At 36.1% G+C, this 25111-nt stretch overlaps 2 protein-coding genes across 3 annotated transcripts; one reads left to right on the top strand and one right to left on the bottom strand.

Moving 5' to 3' along the window:
• The first annotated feature begins 320 nt into the window (after positions 1-320).
• On the top strand, positions 321-6131 carry LOC132268975 (sulfate transporter 3.1-like). Its single transcript, XM_059769922.1, has 13 exons — positions 321-452; positions 661-1061; positions 1421-1628; positions 2076-2247; positions 2376-2441; positions 2952-3065; positions 3387-3503; positions 4191-4317; positions 4520-4806; positions 4916-5106; positions 5235-5320; positions 5430-5506; positions 5621-6131. The coding sequence occupies exons 2-13, from the start codon at positions 701-703 to the stop codon at positions 5807-5809; spliced, it is 1995 nt and encodes a 664-aa protein (XP_059625905.1). The 5' UTR covers positions 321-452; positions 661-700; the 3' UTR covers positions 5810-6131.
• Positions 6132-7288: 1157 nt separating this feature from the next.
• On the bottom strand, positions 7289-16325 carry LOC132268974 (protein NETWORKED 1D-like). Of its 2 annotated transcripts, none has more exons than XM_059769921.1 (5): positions 16073-16325; positions 15539-15627; positions 15144-15427; positions 9384-14236; positions 7289-8629 (listed from the first exon to the last, which is right to left on the bottom strand). In XM_059769921.1, the coding sequence occupies exons 3-5, from the start codon at positions 15244-15246 to the stop codon at positions 7499-7501; spliced, it is 6087 nt and encodes a 2028-aa protein (XP_059625904.1). In that variant the 5' UTR covers positions 15247-15427; positions 15539-15627; positions 16073-16325; the 3' UTR covers positions 7289-7498. The 2 variants fall into 2 exon arrangements, with proteins under 2 accessions (XP_059625904.1, XP_059625903.1); XM_059769920.1 differs by having other exon boundaries at positions 15539-15613.
• Positions 16326-25111: the final 8786 nt, after the last annotated feature.

Genomic DNA, 25111 nt, shown 5'->3' with positions numbered 1-25111 from the left:
GTAACCGTCACCATCAACACGTATCAAAACCTGATAGCTTTCTTAGTTCTTAACCAATGATATCTCGCCACGTAAATAGGGCTTGCCATGCTGGAATTATGACAGATCAGTATTACAAATAAAAATCCGTGAGCTACCAGCACTTTGCTTCCTCTTGTTTGGAGTGGAGATTCGAAAGACACACACCCAAAGTTGGGCAGCACTGAAACTTTGAACACCAGCTAACGTGGCATACTCTACAGTAGAACCCACCCAAGTGGGTCCCTAAGCGCACCCAAACAGTACCTGCACTTTCTCCACTATATAAACCCCCAGTGGCCCTCTTCTCTCACTCCATCTCCAAATTAACCTTTCAAAGTTCAAACCCCTCCCTCCCTAGATCTCTCTCTCTAGAAATCTCTCTCCCCCACCACCTCCGTAAACATTCAGCAGAACCACCCAAATTATCACCAGTACGTATATACCACATTTCCATAGCAACCCAATCAATTGCAACTTCATTTCACTATATATACATATAAGTATATAATATATATATATATATATAACTACAATATTATTTAGGAAACCGACGTCTCTCTTCTTTCTTTATTTATTTTTTGGTTAACTATATAGCAAAACGACAGCTCTATCTAACAAACTCTCGCATCACTTTTTAAGCACAAAAGACGCCACCCAGAGTGCATAATTCAGCTGAGGAATGGGTAACGCCGACAACGTGTACCCTCCCACCACCGTCAACGTGTACCCTCCCACCACCGTCGAGTGTGCGCACAGAGTGGCGATCCCACCACCGGTACCATTCATCAAGTCACTCAAGTGCACTCTCAAGGAGACTCTGTTTCCTGATGACCCTCTCCGCCAATTCAAGAACCAACCACCCTCTCGGAAGTTCAGGCTAGGCCTTCAGTACTTATTTCCCATCTTCGAATGGGGTTCGCGTTACAGCCTCGACATCTTCAAATCTGACCTCATCGCCGGCATCACCATAGCTAGCCTTGCAGTCCCTCAGGGGATCAGTTATGCCAAACTGGCCAACCTGCCACCTATTCTCGGCCTATGTGAGTGTTACAAATTTAAAAATAATTAAATAAAATAGCTTAGTTGTGCAGAAATTTGGTTGATTATCAATGGGTTTTTGAATTTTTATGATGATATATATATATATATATATATATATATATATAAAAGAAAACTTGCTTGAGTTTACGAGAATAACTAAAAATCTGAAAGTTGTTTAGTTTGACAGATTTTGAAAACTGTTTTCTGAAAGTTGTTAAATATAATAGTATTTATTTAAAAAGAATTCTATTTTGTCTTTTGTAGCTCTCTAATTATTATTATTATTATTTGAATTATGTTTTAGAAAACTTTCTGTTGAGTGAAAAGATAATTTATGGGTTTTTGAATTTTTGTGCAGATTCTAGCTTTGTACCGCCGTTGGTTTATGCTATGATGGGTAGTTCCAGAGATTTGGCAGTGGGGACTGTGGCTGTTGCTTCGCTTCTAACGGCTTCTATGTTGGGAAGTGAAGTTGATGTCAATGAGAATCCAACGCTTTATCTTCATCTTGCTTTCACGGCCACTTTCTTCGCCGGAGTTTTTCAAGCAGCTTTAGGCGTCTTCAGGTTGGTATATATCAGTACATAAAATCATAACGGAACAGTCAAGGAGAACAAGAAATAGTTAAATCATATTTAAATGTTCCTATTCTGTAGTAACTGTTTTTAACGGATCAACAGTATATATATATATATATCTTGAAATAAATGCATATATGTGTATACAAAAATATCAATTTGTTGAAGGCTCACTTAAAAATGCCATCAACTTTGTATTTTTATTTTTTATTTTTTTAGGCTTTAGAGTAACTTGTCCTTTTGCATGGTTATGATAACGAGAAATGCTTATTGCGGGATTCCCGTTTGACCATGGTTTGTAGGGTGTGATTGGTCAGGTGTAACTCTGATAAGGATAAAGAATTAAGCAATTTTTTTACTAAAATACTGCAATTGAAATTTATTTTTTCTTACAGAAATTTGACAATTTTGTTATATATATATAAAAAATTACAGGCTAGGGTTTATAGTGGATTTTCTATCACATGCAACGATAGTAGGATTCATGGCCGGAGCAGCGACTGTAGTGATTCTCCAACAGCTGAAAGGAATTCTTGGGCTTGAGCATTTTACCCGTGGAACCGATATTATATCTGTCTTGAAATCTGTCTTCAGCCAAACACATGAGGTACGTCTCTCCTTCTCTCAAATTATATATTTTGTTTTTATTTATTCTAATTTTTTATACACGTTATATTACTCGATCTCTTGCCTATCTTGTTGACTGATGGTGTTGAGTATATAAAATAATTGCAGTGGAGATGGGAAAGTGCTGTGCTGGGGATTTGTTTCCTTTCCTACCTCCTCCTTGCCAGATATTTTGTAAGTACATTTAATTATCTTATTCAAAACTTTTGGTGTATTATTTATCATTAAGGGATTGAATTTCTTATAAATTAATTATTAAGATATTGAAAAAAGCTACCACTATATATATATGATCTCCCTTTGTTGAAAAGTATATATAAAACAATAAAAAAAGCGTTACTCTTTTCAACTTCTTAATTGCACTATATATAATTTTATTCAGTACCTACTCACACTCAAAATGTAGCGAAGCATAACAGTCGAAGGTGGCTGAATTTTACTCTTCAAAAGCGTGTTCGTACTTTTTTTTTTTTTTTTTTTTAATTTTTATTTTTATTCTCATCCACTAATAAATAAAATCTGTAAACGTTGCTTATATGAGCTTATTATTAAAATCTGTAATCCTCATCTCCCGAATTTTTAGTAGGTTCATTATGTTAATTTTGGTTTTGGTAGGTAATTAAATTGTTTGATGAGTTATTGTAGTAAAATTAATTGTTAATGGTGTTGATGACATATATGCAGAGCAAAAAACGACCAAATCTGTTTTGGATATCAGCAATGGCTCCTTTGACGTCTGTTATCCTCGGAAGCGTTCTTGTTTATCTCACCCACGCCGAGAACCACGGTGTTGAAGTGGTGAGCACTCCCATCACCAATCACCATGACATTTCTCTCTCTCTACAATATACTAATACTGTAAACATATATATACTCTGTATATAGCATTATAGCAACACAAACACATAATACACTTCTCTAAGAGAGAGGATGGGCCATGCTTGCCAATAATATAAGCCAGCATAGGCAGTTGGTTCCACAAGGTCTTAATTTGTTGTATTAGGCCACGTTTGGATGGTTCCGCATCTTGGTTGCTGTATATTATTATCTTAATATATATAGAAATAATTATAAGAGTTGTGATATACTTACTATATTATTTTGATATTATATTCGCAGATTGGAGATTTGAAGAAGGGGTTGAATCCTCTGACAGTAACGGATCTGGCATTTGGATCAAAATACCTGACACTAGCCATCAAAACCGGCATAGTCACGGCTGTCATCGCTCTTGCTGTAAGTAAATCACCACCATTTTGGATTTTGGCCCTTATTAAACTTCAAGTGATTGACTGATTGGCATCTCTCTACATAGTTATATATACATAAATGTTTATATATATAGTCAATTGATGTCTGTAGACATGCTTGTACTCTCAATGTTTGTGTATATATATATTTTTTCATGTCGATGCTACCAATTTTTTAATAAATATATAAAAGTATTAGTGGGGACTACTTTGACTACTTGGGCACTCATGTCACCTACTGTTGGTGGTTGGGTGAATTTGGTTTAAACAACTGCATGTGAGATGTTAAGTTTGGGATGTACAAATTTATTATATATATAGTTTTATATTTCACTGAAAAATTTAGCAAATTAATATATATATTTTTTTGAACTGTAATTTAGCAAATTAATATCAAGATAACTAATTCACATTTCACCTGAACTATAGGCTCAAACAAATTTTAAATTTTTTATATTTAGTGCTAGTATATTTTTTGCTTTGGAGGTGATATACTCTGTTCTATATTCCATGGTATGTATAATACCATTGTTTTGAATTTTTTTTTCATGTGAAGAAAATCAAATATTTCCTATCATTATTTACAGTATTTGATTTATTTTTACGAGACCGTATTTATCCCATCTTGGTTTGCGTATCTCTAATACATAAAGTATTGGGTTATGTGACACAGGAAGGTATAGCTGTGGGAAGAAGCTTTGCAATGTTCAAGAATTACCACATTGATGGTAACAAAGAGATGATTGCTTTCGGAGTGATGAACATGGCTGGCTCTTGCACTTCTTGCTATCTAACCACAGGTATTGTTTTGTTTTCCCATCTCGATCGATCTGTGTCACTGATATTTGATTTAGGAAAATAAAATAAAATTTGGCAATCGGTTTTTGTTACCAAAATGTGGCTAGAAATAAATACTCCAGAATGAGATAAATTGAGATACAGAGTGCCAATTTTCTTCACTTGTTTCTAATTAATTTGGTTTGGTCTGAAATAAATTTGCAGGGCCATTTTCTAGATCAGCAGTGAATTTCAATGCTGGATGCAAGACAGCAGCTTCTAACATAATCATGGCAGTGGCAGTGATGTTCACATTGTTATTCCTAACGCCACTCTTCCATTACACTCCCCTTGTGGTTCTGTCATCCATAATCATCGCTGCAATGCTTGGCCTTATCAAGTACGATGAAGCAATCCATCTCTGGCAGGTGGAAAAGTTCGACTTCCTAGTGTGCATGAGTGCCTACATTGGTGTTGTCTTTTGCAGTGTCGAGATTGGCTTAGTCATAGCAGTATGTACCTCAACCTGCAAACCAATTGCAATTTTAGGACTAGTTCTGTCACTTCCAACAGCTAGCTAACTATATATATATATATATATATATGTGTGTGCCAATGCAGGTTGCTTTGTCTTTGCTTAGAGTACTTCTGTTTGTGGCGAGGCCAAGGACCTTGGTTCTCGGTAACATACCAGATTCTATGATCTTCAGAAGCGTCGATCAGTACCCTAATGCAAACACTGTTCCGGGAATTCTCGTACTTAAGATCGATGCTCCAATTTACTTTGCCAATTCTAGCTACTTAAGAGAAAGGTACTACTCACATTGGAGACTACACTCACAAGTACATCAAGATTAATCATAAGATAAAATTAACATATATAATATAAACGTGTGTGTATCAAATGTGATCTCACCGTGGAAACTAATCTTGTTCTTAGGACATCGAGGTGGGTAAATGAAGAGGAAGACAGATTAAAGTCTTCTGGAGAAGCCAGCTTAAACTATGTTATACTTGATATGGGTGGTAAGTGCTGATGGATCAATATATATATATATATATATATGGAATTAATGTTGTTGAAAAAGTTCGAAATCCCAACTCTCATTTGCATAAATCTTTGGTTAATTGGCAGCTGTTGGTAACATTGACACTAGCGGCATTAGCATGCTCGAGGAGGTCAAGAAGAATCTTGATAGAAGAGAGCTCAAGGTACATTACCTTAAAATAAATATAGTACTTTGTATATGGGGAATCAAATCCAAGACCACCTTTGGTTGTTGATGGTTTTATTGATATATTTTTATTTTTATTTTCTGTATGTAGCTCGTATTGGCCAATCCGGGAGGAGAGGTGATGAAGAAGCTGAACAAGTCCAAGTTCATCGAGACAATAGGTCAGGAATGGATCTATCTGACAGTAGGAGAGGCCGTTGGAGCATGCAACTTCATGCTTCATACAGCCAAAATGATAACCGCCACAAATGATTCAGAGACATGGAGTAACAATGTCTGAGCTACCAATGAACCACATATATATATATAGATATAAATATATATGTGTGTGTGTGTGTGTGTGTGTGTGTTCATCAGGTTGATTATTTTCATGTGGGCTCAATTATGATCGCGCGCATTCACATCACTTGATCAGGATGGCAACACATGCGGCTCATAAAAAGAGAGGGTTTGATGTGTTGATTTTAGTCATGTAATGCGTAAAATCAAAGTTGGAGGTTTTTTTGATCTTCCAACATCATGCAATTTGTAGAATATATTGTCATATAGGTGGATTAAAAATCAATTATATTTTGACTTCGTAATGAAAATTCCATTGGCTATGATTGTGGCTTCCCCTGTTACTTGTGATGTTTATATGAAAATCCCATCTTTCCAAGTTTACAACTACAATGCAGCGCATAGAATACAATGCAATGGAAATTATGGGCTACAAAAATTGGATAAATCATTTTCCCCTTAGGTAAGATTTGATCGTGCATCTCTTGTAGGACTGCCAAAATATACAAACCAAAACGTCATTGAGCAGTAAAACAATCTCAGAGACAAAAAGCCAATAAAGGCTTCCCTAACTCCACATAAAATTAAAATTTGTTTCATTTGTTACTCTGAAAACAGTTCTAACAAACTCATAAAATATAAAACTGTTTTCAAATACGACAAACAGTATTTGCACACTGCCCTTACTTTCCATAAGCATCTAATTTTTTCATAAAATTTTCCTACAAAAAAACCATAAAAAATAAAAAGAAGAAAATCTTGAGAAATTTTTATAAGCTTACAAAAATGCCCCTTATTTATAATAAGTTTCATCTTATTCAAACCATGAAATGGTAATTTCACATAATTTTCTTGAAAAAATTTGACTAGGATTGAAAATTTATTTTCCTTTTATCCACTCCACTTTTTTTTTTTACTTACACAACCAACTATTAATTTCCATCAAACCATATGAAACCTTAAGATCAACTCTATAATTATTGCAAGTGGAATCGTCAGCGATTTCCTGAAGTTTCTGAGTTTTTAAAAATAAAAATAAAAAGTTTCAAACCAAACACCAGTGTGGCCCTGTGGGTATTTTTCGAGGCTCTTTTGAGCAACTGGAGACAATGTAGGAAAGGCAGCAGCAGGCTCCTCCCTTTAGGACATGGGAGTTGCAGCCCTTGAAAGGTTTGATCCCATCTACTACTAGTCTCAACAGCACTTGCACGAATGCTATTCTTTTTCCCCAAACTTATGATTTGCTAAAAACCATGTGCTAGCTCAGCAGGGAAGTTCCCAATTCACCAAGATAAAGACGAATTTAATTTCCAACCAACACACTGAATCTCATGCACCTATAGGTAGCAACATGCAGTATGTAAAACTAGATGCCAAGTGATAAAATTCTTCAGAAGGAAGAAAATATAAACTTATCGTGCAGGAAAGAAAGGTTTCCCAGCAAGAAATGAGTTATTATGAAGACTAAAAGGAAGCAAGCTTTCTGAATACAGCTTATTTTGATTCGATGGGGCCTGACATGTACAGCAGTTTCTCGAAACTAAACAAGACAAGTTTCTCTTTATGTAAACCAAGGGAACACATGTAATTCTGAAATCATCTCTAGGAACGAAAAATTTACAGATAAACAAAAAAGTCTCTCTTTAATTAATATAAACTCTACTGATATGCTTCTGTAAATGTAAATACCTCAGTCTCCTTTCGTTGGAGGCTGGACACATGCGCAGAAGCTTGCTTTCTTTCGCCTGTAGCCAGTTCTTATCCCACCATAGAGATAGTCTCGAAGGAGAACTCTTCTTTTTGTTTCTTGGATTCTAGTCCCTCCTTGGCTACCTTTCTCATCATCAAGTTTCAGCAAAACAAACTGTAGTTTCTGCACTTCCAACTGCAACCGCCCAATTCTTTCCGACAATCTTCGTGCCTGTTCTGAAATTTTCTTTCTCCTAACACTCGCGCTCTCTTCCAACTCCGTTGCGGATAATCCAGCATAGGAGAAGGAACTGTCTTCAATATTCTTCATCAATTTCCCATTGAGATCAAACAACTTCAGTACGGCCTCCTCGGCCTCCTCCAGCTGACCCTTCACAGTATCACATTCAGATTTACCCATTTTGCTCTTCTCAGTTATCTCCACTTTTTTCTTCAAATCTTGCACGGTAATTTGAAGGTTTGTCAATTTCTGGACATCAGAATCAAGTCTTTCCAAAATCTTTCTTTTGTTGACTTCTTGATGAGGCTCTGTAGATCTCTTGGATATCTCTAATTTATCCACACCCAACTCCTTTTCCACCAGCATTTCTGATGTGGGATATGCATTGTTCTTTTCCTTTATCGCTTCAATCTGGTGGTATTCATTACCTTTCTCAGTAGGTTTACTGACGATCTTCTTTGCATTGCCAACAGTAAGATCGATGCTACCATCCTGATCTGCTTCCCACAACTCGAGCGTCTGATTATTAGCCCCAACATGTTCCCTCCTACTTATCCCATAGGACGAACATTCAGATATCTGATCAAGCATAATATCTTTTGTTAGAAGTCCATTCTCCACTTCAGAGATTTCAGACATTGGCTTAGCGTTTTCTTGACGTGAGCTGCTTTCAGATTTTAACTCTTCAATCTGTCTCATCGCGGCCTCAAGTTTGGCATTCACATTTAAGTTTTCCTCCATTGCAAGCTTCTCAGTCTCAATCACTGCCATTTCGATAGCTTTGACCCTAGTTTGCAAATCCTGCAAGTCTGAAAATGCATTTGGCACCATGACATTTGGATCTTCATCGGGACAGCTCTCAACATGCAAAGAACTTGCCAATTTAGCATCCTGGAAGCAAGCAAATAAAATTAAATAAAAAATGAGACGATCAATAAGCACCCAAAAGTTATGATAATACTCACTGGTAGCCTATCATCTGAACAATGTTTCACAACCACTGTACATCGAATAGGAAAAGTGTATTGAGTGTGGGTGTGCCCAGATATTGGAATTCCCCAACATTGATATTTTAGGATACATGGACACAGGTGAATTTTAAAAACAAACCTTCTTTGACACTTTTATATCAAAATTTACTCGTTCAACCTCGCATGTCCGTTTCACTTGCATTGAAATATCCATGTAAAATCATTCAACAAAACAGTAGATTAAGTATCTTAGGGAACTTGCAAGTAACTAAATTCAGCTGAAGAAAGCCAAACTGCTGAACAAGTTGGTCAGACAAAGGGTTTGTGGAGTTGAATAATAGCTATTAGTGGCCTAGAGGCACCGAATAAGTTAAAAAAAATGACTACTTTTCTAACTTGCAAAGCAGGTGAGATCATACGGTTTCAGGTTGAATTAGCTTGAAGGGAAAAGGAGAATATGGCAAAGAAGATGGAAAGAATAAGTAAACGAATATATAAATTGTTTGATACTTGAATAAAGGCTTATGACAGATTAAATCATGCTGGACTGACACCACCAATCCCACGTAGCATGCATTTAAAAACATTAATTGATAACTTGATATCACTACATGTTCAGAACACCTCAAGTCAGAATAGCACAGAGTATTTATATTCAGATAAGTGAGCTTTACCTTAGTGTCCTTGATGTCAGTTTTTTGAATCTTTGTATGCAAACAGGACTGATTCTCCAAAGATGATATACAATCCCTCAAAGAAGTTATGACTGGGATATATGCAGCCAACTGACCTTTGAGTCGTCCATTTTCACCTTCAGAAGTGCTTAACCTTTCTTTCAGCAGTTCAATATCCATATCTTTGGAAGTACCTTGATCTTTAAGTTTCTCGTATGCGTCAGTAAGCTCATGAAACTTCTCTTCATACAAAGCATGACATACAGTACAATACTGCAATTCACCAAATAATTCAACAGCCCGAGTCTCCCATCGAGAGATCTCATTCTTTCCCTTTTGCAGCTCGGAGCACATATTATCCTCTCTGATTTTACTTTTTTCACATTCTTCATGCAGTTGGTGTAGTTCAATCTCCAATCCCCGATTTGCTTCACAAAGGCACTCAAAAGTGCTTAACCTTTCTTTCAGCAGTTCAATATCCATATCTTTGGAAGTACCTTGATCTTTAAGTTTCTCGTATGCGTCAGTAAGCTCATGAAACTTCTCTTCATACAAAGCATGACATACAGTACAATACTGCAATTCACCAAATAATGCAACAGCCCGAGTCTCCCATCGAGAGATCTCATTCTTTCCCTTTAGCAGCTCGGAGCACAAATTATCCTCTCTGATTTTACTTTTTTCATGTTCTTCATGCAGTTGGTGTAGTTCAATCTCCAATCTCCGATTTGCTTCACAAAGGCACTCAAAAGTGCTTAACCTTTCTTTCAGCAGTTCAATATCCATATCTTTGGAAGTACCTTGATCTTTAAGTTTCTCGTATGCGTCAGTAAGCTCATGAAACTTCTCTTCATACAAAGCATGACATACAGTACAATACTGCAATTCACCAAATAATGCAACAGCCCGAGTCTCCCATCGAGAGATCTCATTCTTTCCCTTTTGCAGCTCGGAGCACATATTATCCTCTCTGATTTTACTTTTTTCATGTTCTTCATGCAGTCGGTGTAGTTCAATCTCCAATCTCCGATTTGCTTCACAAAGGCACTCATTCTCCTTGCTCAAGTGAATTTTGTCTTCAGATAGTCCGAAAATTTGTTTTTCTTGGTCGTCTCTAACCATCTTAACCCCATCATATTCCCTGTTCAGATCCTCCACTATTTTATGCAACTCTGACTTCTCATTCTCCCTGACACACAGCTTCAGTTCTGCTTCGGAAAGTTCCATTTCTTTCTTCTGCAACACATCCTTTCCTTTTGCAATTTCATTGTTCAAATGATCACTAACACAGGTAACTGCTTTTAGCTCATCCTCTGACTTCTGCAATGTTCCTTTGAGATGCAAATTTTCTATCTGTACCACTTCTAATGTTCCTTCCATTACTCTCAACTTCTCCTCAAGGGCACCATTGACAACTTGAAGGTTGTCTAGATCTTCATTAAGCTCCTTTAGTTCGACGTATTTCTCATCAACAAAGTTCTTGAAAATCACAGAGAGGTTAGTCAGAGATAATGTTTCACCAAAGAAAACACAGTTCTCCTCTTCCAGGGTATGATTCTTTTCCTCCAAATCTAAGAACTCCTGCATCAAGGATCTTTTTTCTTCAAGAATCTTTGAATTCTCCTTCTGTAAATTATTGAATGCCCCTTGAATATCCAACAACTTCCCACATAGATTCTCTATCTGAGATGTTAGTGCCTCCTCTTTTTGACCCCCCTCCCTCACTTTCAAATGCAATCCTTCATTCATCTCAAGAAGTTTATTGATTTCACTCTTCAACAGCAAGAATTGCTCAGTCCTGATGCCGAACTCTTGGTTAAGAATGTTTTTTTCCGTCTCAAGATTTGCTGCTTCTAATTTCAGTTGCCCGAGAAGTGTGACAAGAACAGAAATCTCAAAAGCCAGCTGGTGATTTTCATCCTCGGTTTTACACAAGGAATATTTTGTATCTTCAAGTTTGCCAAGAATTTGACTCAGATATGTTTGTTCTCGCCCAATCTTACCTTCACACCCGTGGTCCAGATCAATGTCAAGAGCCTTCACCAACTGATGCATGCCCCCCCTCAGTTTATTGGTTTGATCAAGCAAGGATTTCACTTCCATCTGTTGTTCAAGATTTTCATGCTCTAATTCAGAAATCAGTTTTTCTGACATTCTGGATGCCTCCAAGACTTTCTGACACTCAATCAACAGAGAGAAGTTCTTTTCTTTCAGATCTTGTACACACCTCTGCAAGACGAAGATCTCAATCTGAGAATCCATCGATTTATCTAGCTCTTCTTCAAGTTCTCTTTTCCTGAGCTGACCGTCTTCTCGTAGGAGACAGACCTGGGTATCCATGCTAGCCAACCTTGTCTCAGTCAACTCTGTAAAACTGGCATGTTCTTGCTCTTTTGCATCCAAGAAAACCCGTAGCTCTTCTACTTTATGAAGTGTGGATACTTTCTCTTTCTCCAGAAATGAATATTTCTCTTCTAATTCTACGTACCTTTTCTCCATTTCTTCTAATCTTTGTCGAGTGATTTCCAGCTGATAGACTAAATTATCTTTCTCATTGATAAGACCAGACTTCTCATCACCAAGCAACTGGCATGAATCCTCCAAGCTTTTAGATTTCACCTTCAACCCTTCAAGTTCATCATGAGCATCAAAAAGGGAGTTCTCCAGAAAGGCGTTCTTCTCCGAGACTTTCTCCAAATTCTCAGTCGTTTTCTGTAACTGAGATACTAGAGTGGCTTTCTCAGCAACAAGAGAAGATTTTTCTTCCAGAAGAGACTGGCAGCATTCCTCCAGTGCCTTTATCTTCTCTCTAACCCCTTCTAACTCGGCACTCAAATCTGAGAGGGAATTCTCCAATAGCGCATTTTTCTCAAGAAGCTGGTCCATGATTTCCAACTTCTCCAGAAGAGCTAATTTCTCACTTCTTTCTCTTTGGAAGGTTTCTTTTAGATTTGAGTGCCCATCCTGCAGTTCCTTCACTGACGATCCAAAGCACTCAGGGTTAAAGCCCACTGCATCCACCTGCTCCAACATAGCCTGGTGTTTCTTGTTCAATTCATTCAGTTCCTCTTTGAGACAGTAAATTTCTTGCTGAAGAGCATTTCTTTGGTCCACTCGGAGTTCGACCTCTTGTTCAAGTGTCTCTTTTGATTCCCTTAAGCCAAAGATTTCATCTTGCATATCTTTTATTGACATCGCTGAAGATAAATTGAGTTCATTGAGGCTCTTGTTATCCTCCTTAGTCTTCAGGACTTCATCCTGCAAACTATGATTACAAGCTTCCATATCCCTTATAACCTGAACCCTGTTCTGTAGCTCCGAAGCCAGAGATCTCAATTCATCCTGAGCTTGAGAATGCAGATGCTGCAAAGTTTGGAAGGCAGTTTCAGCCTCCACAAATCGTAAGCGCTCTTCTTGGATGCAAGTCCAGAGTCTCCCCAATTCCTTCTGCTGCTCTGTAAGTTCTTGAGTTTGAGTGCCCATCTTCAAGACCATAGATTCCAACTCAGAATGAAGAGACTGATTTGATCTCTCCAACAGAAGACATTGTTCTTCGGCACCCTTTAACTTCACAACTCCATTATCTATCTCGGCATTAAGCCTTTGGGCCTCTTCCTGCGCACGAGAGATTTTATGCTCTAGACTTGAAATTGTCTCCAGGCATTGCTGATATTGGAGAGCTGCAGCTTCCTTCTCTTCAGTTAGTTTGGCAAGAGCTTGCTTCAGAGTTTCAACTTCACTTTCAGCTTTATCAGCTCGCTCCTTAATCTTCCTGGCATCCTCTTCCGCATGCAATAATTTTTTCTCTAGATCTGATATCATCTCCAGAGATTGTTTGCATTGATCAAGAGCAGCGTCTTTTTCAGCTTCCACAGTAGAAAGGTCTTGCTTTAGGGATTGGGCTTCAGTGTCAGCTTTGGTAGCTCGCTCATTAAGTTCCCCAGCATCCTCTTGGGCACGGGAAATAGCATTCTCTAGATTAGATATCCTTTCCAAACACTGATGGTACTGGAGAAAGCTAGCATCCTTTTCAGCATCTAGCTTGGCGAGGGCTTCCTTCAAAGTTTGAACTTCAGCTTCAGCTCTGCTTGCACGTTCATTAAGTCCTCTGGAATCCTCTTGTGCATGAGCGAATTCTGACTCTAGCTTAGATGATCTATCCAAACTCTGTTGGTACTGAACTTGACCAGCTTCCTTTTCAGCTTGTAATTTGGCAAGGGCATCCTTTAAAATTAAAATTTCCTTCTTCAATTCCCCCACCCGCTCAGACCCGGACGAGTCTTGAGCCTGGACACTGTGGTTCTCATTCCTTTGTGCACTTCGATCTTTCTCCTCTGCATCATGAAAATTGAGGCCCTTTCTCACTCTTCCTTCTGCATATTTTGCATGGCCTCCGGACCCAAACAAATCATTGAGCTGTTTCAAACCCTTTCTACTTGTTACAGAATCAGATTCTTCCGTAAATGCCCCATTCCTCTTGAAAGATTGGACATGAGATGAAGATACTCCCAGAGCATCCTTTTGCAGATCATCAGGGTCAAACAATGCACGTGTAGGTGGTGTCATCTCTGGCGTACGTGGATCAGCTTCAGAAGCAGAACTTGCAGGTGAATCATCAGTTAGTACCAAGGGAACTTGATTTGGAAATGCTTCTGTCATAGTCCGGTGGGCCTGGCGGAGCACCCCAGTGGCATGATCATATCTTTCAGCCAAAGCACGATATGCTCGGTAGAACTCCTCAACCATTTTCATAAGCTCTGGACGTTTCTTGTAATACATCTCTGCCCTCCTAGCAAAGGAATCAGCATCTTCTTCAATAAGCTTGATCATTGCTTTGACTTTGGCATCCATATCTAGTCAGGTAAACAAGAATTTTTTATAATGAATCAAAAACACAGAGAAAATATATGTGTGTGTGTGTGTGTAGAGAGAGAGGAGAGATTCATAAAAGCAAAATCAGCTCAGAAAAAAATTGAACTGGAAGAAATTACAAGATCAAAATATTACGACTACATGCACCAACCATAAAAGATGATCCAAGAATCATAAGAATAATCTGACACATTAAAGGGACAAGAGAACGTCAAATCATAAATGGCTACTGGGAAATTTGAGTTTGTATACCCTAAAAGCCAATTTTCGCTTCATGTTTGATGTTGCCTGGGAGAGAGTGACTAAGCAAAGACATTGAATGAAACAAGTAACAAAAAACCAGTGGAGGAAAACATACATAAATAATTGTATTCAGTATATGCATAACCCGCAAAACATCAAATATGCTAGAATAGGGAGTTTAAAAGTAAACTAAAAAAAAAAAAAAAAGAGTTTGACTACAAATGCTGCGTTAAATATTTAATGTTTTTCTTTCCTGGATCGTGGCTCAGATACTCAACTGTGTTTTATGCAGCATATTAAATAAATCACAAGCTATTTAGAGGATACAGAATTGAAAGTGCAGGGCACTCAATATGGGTGTAACCACCCTCTATGGTTAAATTAATAAGAAAACTGAGAGTTTATAGACATAACCAGATGATATAGCTGCCTCCATTTTAGAAATTTTAAATGAAAAAGGACTATTCAAGTAGCTTAATTTAGAAGCTCGGAGCTGATGTGAGGTCTTCTGTCATAATTCCTCCATAACCATTTCGAACTTTATAATCTGATAGTTGATCTTCAGTAATTATGCTTGTAGGAGATCTATGCATTTCATATATCAATTTCCCAAATAAGGCATACGGAAAACATAAGAAAGAGCACCTGTAAGATTCTCCTGAAGCCATTTTGAGTTTTTAGGGCTTATGTGACTGTCCCACCACCAAGAGTACATCCGTCTAGACTCCGCTTGTGACATAGACGCCATGCCACAAAAAAATGTGATATAAAGTATCTATACCACCCTCAAAAAAAAGCTCAATCTGTGAACCACTAGTATATCCTCGTAACCAATTTGAGACAGAGCCAGAAGAATAGAACTTTAACACCCCAATTTAAAACCAAAGGAATGAATTGAGTTTTGAATCTCTCACTCCTCGGCTTTGTACCTAATCAACAGAAAAATCACTATAAATCAGACTCAGGCAACCATAAATACTGGAAGGACATATCAGGTTCCAAGATCGTGATGAAAATATCAGAAATGGAATGCAAATTACCTCGTCAACAGAAACACGAGTCCAAAACTGATGTACAAAAAGGAACTGATCTCTTCAAAAAAGATTTACAAATACCTGATGAAACACCACTTCATCAGAAAAATAAAAGTTCATGTAATCAGAGTTCAATCAAATCGCTTACAATTTATAAATCCAGATGCTACAGAGTTTTACATAATTTGCTGTGTTTTTGCAATCAACAATGGCATGTAGAGTACAGAAGAAAACTTGCAAATTCTTATCACACTCATCTTAACAAGATCAATACAGAAACAAAAGAACAAACCTAAAATGGTCAGAAAAACTACCTGATCAGCAAAAAATTAAATTAGAATTATGAATAAAAAAATAGAAAAGCCATGACCAGTGGTGATCAAGTGAATTTACCAGTCAAAGAACAAAGAAAACATGGTTACATGATATGTATATATAATTAAATCTATACATGTATGCATGTGTGTGTATATGTGTGTATGATGGAGTTGAACATGAAGACCATGTGAAACGAATACTTCAAAATCAAAAACTACTCACCAGAAGAAAATCAAAATTGAGTTGGATTTGATCGGCAGCTGCAACAAAAACACCTTCAGCAGCTTCTCTCTCTCAACCCATTGTTGCTAGATCTGCCTTTCTCTCTCTAGATTTCTTTGTGTGCTGTTGTGCGCTTGTACTGTCTGAGACTTGGAGGAACTGCGGAGTATCAAACGAAAAATAAAAATAAAAATAAAAAAAGAAAACAAAGATGGACAAAATATAAGGGAAGCCAATTACAGCACTGCTGTGGAATATTTCCGTTCTAATTTGTTCTTTTCCTTTTAAATAAGAGTTTCTGCAGTTAATATAAATTAATTAGGTTAATAACGCTATAAAATTCCTAAAATGACTAGATTGCCCTTGTTTAAGATTTCAAAGATGTTGTGCCTTGGGCTTTTCCACTTTCTAGAAGTTGACTACACACCGGTTCCTGAGTTTGTTCTACTCCTAAGCTACAAGGATCGATGGCTGTAATGTCAAAAACAAGATCGCCCATATGCAGGGCGTTCTGGAAATTTCACACGACAAAGATCCTTACAGTACAGTGAACTAAAAGTGTGGGAATTAAATGAAAACGTATCAGTGGCAAATTCCGTCTCTGCGTCCATTTCCATAAACATGTTGATATATTTTCTTAATTTATAAATTTTAATAAGGTAGTAACAATAATAAGTGTAAAGTGCGAAAAAAAATTCCCTAAATTAGTACTTTTTTTACAAATAATTCCCCTAAACTATTTACTCCTTCTGTCCCAAAAAATGTCATGCTTTCTTTTTTGATCTGTCCCAAAATAATTATCCACTTTTCTTTTTCAAATAATATATTTTACATCTTTCTATATATGTTCTTTAAGTTTAAAATTTTAAACTTGAATATTTAAAACTTAGAAGAACAAGTTAGTAATTTAGAAGAGCAAGTTAGTAACTTTCTAGGAAGATAATACATGTGTCACATGTTCCCTTAAAAATTCATACTCCCCAAAAGTCACATTTAAATTGGGGACAGAGGGAGTATTTGTTACAATGAAGGACAAACTCATTAGGAAATATTATTTTACTCTTTCTCATTAAATTTGTCATTCTTATCAAGTTATTTTCATTTTCTTTTCTCTTATCTAAATATTAATTATACAATTTATCTTAATTTTATTATTGTCAATTTATCATAAAAATGAAAAAAAAAATAGATGTGTTATTATATTTTCTAATATGATTAACTTATAATTTAGTTATACTATTTATAATAAAACTTATTATACTCAGTTTGAACCTTTTTTTTCGTAAAAAATACCTATTTTTCATACAATATATTCATAAAAAATTAATAAATTACTTAAATATAAAAATACTTTATTTTTCATGAAATATACTAATAAAAAAATAAGAAATTAATTAAATTGTTTTAAAATTTTCTACTTAATTTTTTTTATTTAAATAATGAATATATAAAATTAAAAGTAAATTTATGCAAATTAAAAAGAAAATATGTCATCAATATATTATGAGTTTTTTTTCATAAATTATTTTAATAAGAAAAATAAATTAAGTATAATTCAAAAATAAAAGACATTATGATCATTTAATAAAAAAACAATTTAGGCATTTTGCAACAGAATGTGATAGTTCAAGAAGTATTTTGCACGAAATATAATTTAAGAGAATTACTAGCAAATTCAGATATAATTCAGCAAAGATTTTTTTACATTTTATCCTAATAATAAGTAATAAATATAGTAAATCCACTCACAAATGCATCCAAATAGCTCAAACTAGGGGAATGTGAACTCACAAATAAATTAAATTAAATAATTTGATGACTGCAATAGCTAAAGAAATGAATAACGACATTGTTATTTGTTTTACAAATAAATATTGACTGAGCAAGCATGTCATGCCCGACTCACTTATTATATTTTACCCATTCACTTGAAAAATAAAAAATAAAATAAAAAAAATTACCCATTCACAAAATGTTTAAAGTAAGAACTGTGTTTGGACCCCACACCCTTCATCATATACGGATGGGGAGGGGGAGCTCCCGCTCATAAATGAGTCAAATTTATGATAACTTGACTGTTACTTTTATGACATTTCAGTTCTAGTATTCATGTTGTGTAAGCTTCAATCAATGTCCACCTTACAAACTGTACCTTCTGAAAATTGCCCATTTCCCTAAAATCTCTGTACTAGCCGCAGTTTTCCTAATTTCCTAAACTTTTTGATTTACTACTACACTGCAAGATTGTTTTAAAACGGTTCTTACGTAATTTCGAGCACGAGCAAGGTCATTTTAGGTTTGATTATTGAGGATTATCCGTCCATTGCCGTGATTGCAAATGAAATCGGAGGGTAATTTTGTAATCTAAAGATGGGTGCCTGGCTGATATGACAAGCAGTCCGGCTTTTTAAAAGGTGGGGGTGGCTTCGACGGTGGCCACGGGTCGCCAACGCTGACACGGCCAAGAGATTCTCCATTACAAATACCCCACGCGTACCGTCTGTCAATATATATACTCTTTTTTTAATGATTAATAGAAGTATTATTTAATATTCTATAATATATAGTACTCCATATATGACTTAATAACATTTAATAACCACCAATATATGACCGAACCTAAATTTTTCTTACTAAAAAGAACCACTCTTCATAAGAAAATTATAATATTTAAAAAATTTAGCACCCATCAACAGATATCTCCATAGTCCAATAAATTAGTGTCAAAAAAAAAAAAAATTTAACTAGAGGTCTAGAACTCATTAATGATTCATGTCTGGTTTGTAAATTTACCGATGCAGAGAAAATGATTTGTTCCAAAATTGTTACTTTGATTAAATAATTTTTCTTTTTTTTTTAAATGTCTGAAAATAGAAAGATACTAGCAGTGAGCAACGAGAGAAAACTATAGATATTTTCTTGTTATTCTTTTTTTTTTTTCTTTTTTTAATTATCAAATCATAAACAAGTCGAGGTATGAATGTTTCAATATTTTTATGACAATCATTGTGAATATTGTTACTAAAAGACATACCAAGAGTGGCACAAGTCAAAATATTGGGAAAATGAAAAAATTGGACAAAATTCGAGACACAAAGCGTAGCAAAAAGAGAGGCATATTCCAGGCCAAACTAAATTGTCGAGGCATCACAACTGCCGTTTGGACTTTTTTAACAGTCCAAGCGGTCCATATACTTCAACTTCACCTATTATTTATAGCAAATCACTAATAATTAAAATCAACATGACCTTTTTTATTTTTTACTCCTTAATCATTATTATTTAGTTGTTCCGATTCGAGGGACCTAATTGAATTCTTCTATCATTAATTGTGAGCATTGGACGGTTAAGATCGTCCAATTATGATCATTTGCTGGGTTTTCAAAAATTTGTCCCTCTAATAATTTGCTATGATTGATGCGATGCATGTGCCTCAATTATGGTTTAGCCGCTCCAACCTTCATATTTTGAAAGTAGAGAAGTTCTTTCCTGTTCTCTTCAATTAGGAGGGAACGAAAAGATTATTTCTTTTTTAATTTTTAATTAAATTGAAGGTTATGTTTGGTTGTATAGAATTGAATTTTAAAAATTGAAATTTGTGAAATAAAAAAATAATAATTTAGAAAATTGAACTGAAATTTTTTTCATTTCTATTAATTTCAATTTTAAAATTTCAATTTCATTCAATCGAATACACTCGAAAAACATTTCAAATGAATTCAATATATGCATCAGTACTATTTAGTATTCACCATCTCTCTCAAGTCCCGTCAAACTTATTTGGCAAAAAAAAAAAAAAAAATTGATCCAAGTAAACATGTTTGGAGCTAAAAAATAAAAATAAAAAAAAAATTTATTTCTGAAGATGCAAGAAATTCATTCCCTCTTTCTCTCTCTAGAATTCTTACACTTCAACCCAAAAAGATCCCCCCTCTTTGTTATTCCTTTCCTTATTTATAGATATTTACAAGATATTTACTAATTGTTGGATCTGGGTCTGTTCCTCCATAAGTCCTGGTCACCTTTGATGGGCTTACTCGCGTTCGGCCCATATGGCAGTATCTTTATATGGGCTGACCCAGCTGTACGGACCGGATGTAGCGCTTGCAAGTCAGATCCGGCCCATGTCGTCCTGGGCCTCTTCAACTGCCCCCATAATTGCTCCTTATTTAATAAGGGGTAATTATTGATGGCGTCTCATCATGACGTTGACGGCTCGAGAAAACCACGTGGGGGAACGGACGGTCAGATCCAGAATCAATGTTCCGGGGCTCGAGGAATTTCTCGCATTCCCGACGCTTCGGCCCTCGGGCCCCCCTCGCCTTTATAAGGCTCTAGAACACCACTTCACGTCCTTTTACCGTCTCCATCATCAGTCAAATCTCTCTCTTTCTAGAACAGTGCTAAGCTTTTTCTGGTGAAATCCTTCAAGAGTCATTCTTCCAGCGATCTTGCAGTCCTCTGAGGTTAGTTTTGTTCCTTTTTACTTTCGGCAGGCTTCTATTTACCCCCTTTTAGATCCTTCAAGCACTTCCACCATGGTTGTAGATCTGGATGTTCTTCGTATGAGACTTAGACTTCCTGACAATATCGAGGTTAGGGTTTGCCCCCAGGACGTTAACATTATGACCGGTGCCGGCCTCCTGCCCGGCGGAGTCTTATTCATGAACCTTCAATTGAATGTTGTTAGGTTCCCTCTGCACCCTTTCTTTAGTTATGTCTTCAATAGATTGGGGATATCCCCCCTGCAGGTCAACCCCAACTTCTTTAGAATCATATCCGTTATGCTCCTGTTGATGCGTGACAGAAATCTGGACCTTGACCTCATAGACCTTCTTCTGTGCTATAAGGTCAGTAAGATCCGTACTAACGAGCCCTTCTACCACCTCTACCCGTTCGAGAAGATGTCCATATGTACGGACACAATAAAATCTGAAAAGGGTTGGAGGGATAGCATCGTGGGCATTAGTGGGGCTTGGTCTTCGCCGGCTGCAGAGGGTTACCCAATCCCGAGCGCCTTTGGTGTCTGTTCTGTCTCCTCCTATAAGAAATTCAAATCCCATAAACATGATTGCCCCTGCGAAACATGCGTTCCCCGTTTTTGTACTTTCTTATGCCGTTCCTTAGGAATACCTTGTGATGACTTGAGCTACAGTGTTTGCAGGGATAGGAGTAATTACTTGAAGAAATACGTTCTGAACGATATTCCTTCCTGCTCAGACCTCCTCACTTCAGACAACCTCTTAGCGCTCTCATCACTCGGCTACAACATGAGCAGGTTTCAGATTCCTTCTTTTGGCAGGAAGAAAAATACTCCCCCAGCCACACCAGCTGCAGTGGGCTTGAAGATGCAAGAAATTCATTCCCTCTTTCTCTTTCTAGAATTCTTACACTTCAACCCAAAAAGATCCCCCCTCTTTGTTATTCCTTTCCTTATTTATAGATATTTACAAGATATTTACAAGATATTTACTAATTGTTGGATCTGGGCCTGTTCTTCCATAAGTCCTGGTCACCTTTGATGGGCTTACTCGCGTTCGGCCCATATGGCAGTGTCTTTATATGGGCTGACCCAGCTGTACGGACCGGATGTAGTGCTTGCAAGTCAGATCCGGCCCATGTCGTCCTGGGCCTCCTCAATTTCATGCCAAACTTTTTAGGGGCTAGTTGTACAGTTATCGAACACAAATTATGTGAGACTAGGATTGATCCCATCACATCACATGACATCATAATAACATCATGTAGTGAAATCTATCACCACACAAATTGAATTTGAAAACTAATTTTGATCCTTAAATAATAATTAGTTATTATATATCTTTTTGGGAAGGTAGATATTTTAAATTATTGAGAAGTCAATAGGAATGTATTATATAGCTGTTAGCACTGATGCATCAGTTGCAGTGCCAACACGATATATATATATATATATATATATATATAACATTTGGATAAATAAGAATTATATAGAAGAAACAAACAAGGCCTAGCTAGCCAACAGGGAATAAAAGGAACAACAGAACGAAATTACAACTATTAGACCCCACACACACACACACTAACACCTATTATTGATTTTAAGACTATATATTAATAGAAGTTGGTTGGTAGGGATGGCTGCTATGTTCACTAGACCATATTATTATGTCAAGGGATGATGAATTAATTGACATGTGTTATGTTTGTATATGCTTTCAAAAGTCTCCATTGGTGGGAGTAATTTTATTTGAAAGTTTTCTATAATTTAATTTTGACTATTGATTGTGGCTGCTGCCGGTTACATTCACAATCAAGGGAATACCAATACTCGTATTTGAAATTGAATTATTGAACTAGGGATAAGCTGGTATTTAGAATTTCGGAATGTTTGGTGGAAACACTATTAAATAATTTACAAATACCAAATTTATCAGTTGGTTTCAACTTTCAATTGATAAGACCACTAGTTTGGAGGCTTTGATGTTAACAAGAAACTACTACGTATGAAATAAAGGGGGTAGTTTGGGGAAGAAAAAAAAAGGTTAGGTGATATTGTTTTGTTATAGACAGATATGAGAGATAGATGTCCCAATCAGTTCACTTATGTACTGTTGGGGTCAATTTCATGTGAAATGTGTTCCTAATAAACTTTGTTTGATTTAAAGACAGAATTATATTACGTGTTGCTAAAATTTTAATCAACAACACCTGCAAAATGCTAATGAAATGAGGAGAGATGGATAAGAAAAAGACTCATTTTTTGGATAAATAAGAAAAAGAATCATTTTTTGGTTGGAGGACTTAAAAGACAAACCTAGCATTCTATCTTCCAAAACTATCAACAACCCACCCACCTCTCTTCCCCATAACTTTGGCTATCTTCCCCTTCTTTCTGACATACAAATAAATAGAAATGAAAATATAGGATTGCTGGTGGGACCTCACGCTCACGCATGGTATATAGCGACAGTAAATATATATATATATATACACACCTAATGATTTCACGAGTGAACAAAAAAAAATTATCCACCCTAAACATGATTTAATCGCTGAATTTGATGTTGATAAATTTTTTAGTTAACTGATATGCAAAAAATTACTATCGATCCACGGTAATATATGTATATATATATATCTATAGCCTGGCGCACTTCTAACCAACAAGTCTGAAAGGCACGAACATATGGTATTATTGCTATGCTGAGAATCATGTTGTTTGGTAAAAGCGTGAACAAGAGTGAAGGAGAACCATTAGGCCCACCCAACTGCCATGAGAGGTTCTTCTGCCATGTGCAGCTTTTAAATACACCACACATCTTACTTACTTTTGTGGCTCATAGATGTACTAATACGGAGGATTGCTTACAAAGTTTTAATGGACTATTGAGGAAAGAGGTCCATACACTGCTTAATCAATGTATTTATTTATATCTACATAAACACATATAAATGTGCATTCGAATACGCATTTTTATCATCACCGAGTGCATCTAAGTTTACCCAAAAATTCAGCAATCTCAACCTCCTATTTGAGATGAGTTGAAGTCACCGGTTATATCTCAACTTTATATAATATTATTCAAGAGTTAATGATAGACAAGTGAGACACTTCAATGAAAGTGTTGGGCCAAAAGCATCCCAGCCATGGGATGGAATGCTTTCCCCCCCAACACTTCATGTTGGACTTAAAACACATTTTTCCTTTGTTGCAAGAGTTTGTATCTTTAACTCATCATAGGATCACATTTTATAATTTTTAAAATATCTAAGTTTTAAGTTATATCTAACCATGTAATTTGACGGTGTTGTCCAAGTGGTAAAGGGATTGACCTTAATAGTCTCCACCCTAAAGTAATTTTGTGCAATTGAAATGACAGACTGCGGAACGAAACAATTTAGAGTTTTAGGGAGGAAAATATGATAAACACCAAGGGGTGAACCCTTCCAAATCACGGAAACATATGGTATGGTAAGAAAATTGATGATTATATCATGGGCTTATATCTCGGCCTAGAATCTACCAAACAATTGATTGATTCAGCTCAGCACTCTGGTCTAATTAATACTATGTGTTGACACTTCTTTTGGGTTGGACTTTTTCTTTTGACTTGGGCTTGTGGCAACCATGTACCGTTTCAGGCAACAGCCCAAGAAATTGGTATCTGGACCGGGCTCCCTGGTAGACCTACGATGCTTGGGCTGCTCAGTTCACAAATGCCAGTTACATTTCTAGTGTGACTCACACTTTAACCATGTCTTGAGTTCCAACTCAAGTCTAACCTTATATCATTAATTATTTTCAAACCCTGAAAAATGTGTGGCAATGCTCTGCTCTGAAGTTCCGTCAACCTTGCAGAGTACTCATCTTCCCAAAAAAAAATAAAAAATAAGATCCTGGTTAGGAGTGGGTAAATAATTTATCAATTCGGTCCGAACCAATTCGATTAGTGTGATTTGGTTCAATTTTCAGATCTCATGATTTGATGATAGTTTAAAAAAATAGTAATCCGCTATTTGCAGTTCGATTAATGGATTTGACTCTGAAAAAATCGATCCGATTCGTTACCTTAATTATATATTAATATATTATATATATAATATATATTTACTGTATTTCTATTTTTTTATATTTTTAATTACTGTATTAATTTAAAATTTTAATGAGTCATAAAGTGTAATCATATTGCACTATTTGAAAAGTTCAATCCGTGAAAAACGAATCGATTTCACTAACCCAACTCATCCCATTTTTTATTATTTAAGTAAATGAATATTATATATATATATATATTTGTTAACTTGACAATGATTGATAGGAGTGATGCTAGTGAGTTTGGAACACGAATTAATGGCCCCAAATAATATTGTGATTGGCGGATTGTATGGCAGAGAGCGCACAGTTTTTATGAAAGAGATTAGTTTATTTTATTATTATGTTTCTGTTGACAATAAAAGAAAAAAAATTATAACAAAAGGATTTAACAACAGGTAAGCAGATCACTTCCATTATCCCATACCATAGCCATAATGCCATTCTCTTGAAAAAAAAAATAA

This window comes from Cornus florida, unplaced genomic scaffold (assembly GCF_030987335.1).
Source record: "Cornus florida cultivar Cherokee Brave unplaced genomic scaffold, ASM3098733v1 CherokeeBrave_3.0.0_Hap2_Chr08, whole genome shotgun sequence".
Lineage (NCBI taxonomy): Eukaryota > Viridiplantae > Streptophyta > Magnoliopsida > Cornales > Cornaceae > Cornus > Cornus florida.
This window is presented reverse-complemented; position numbering and strand designations above follow the sequence as displayed.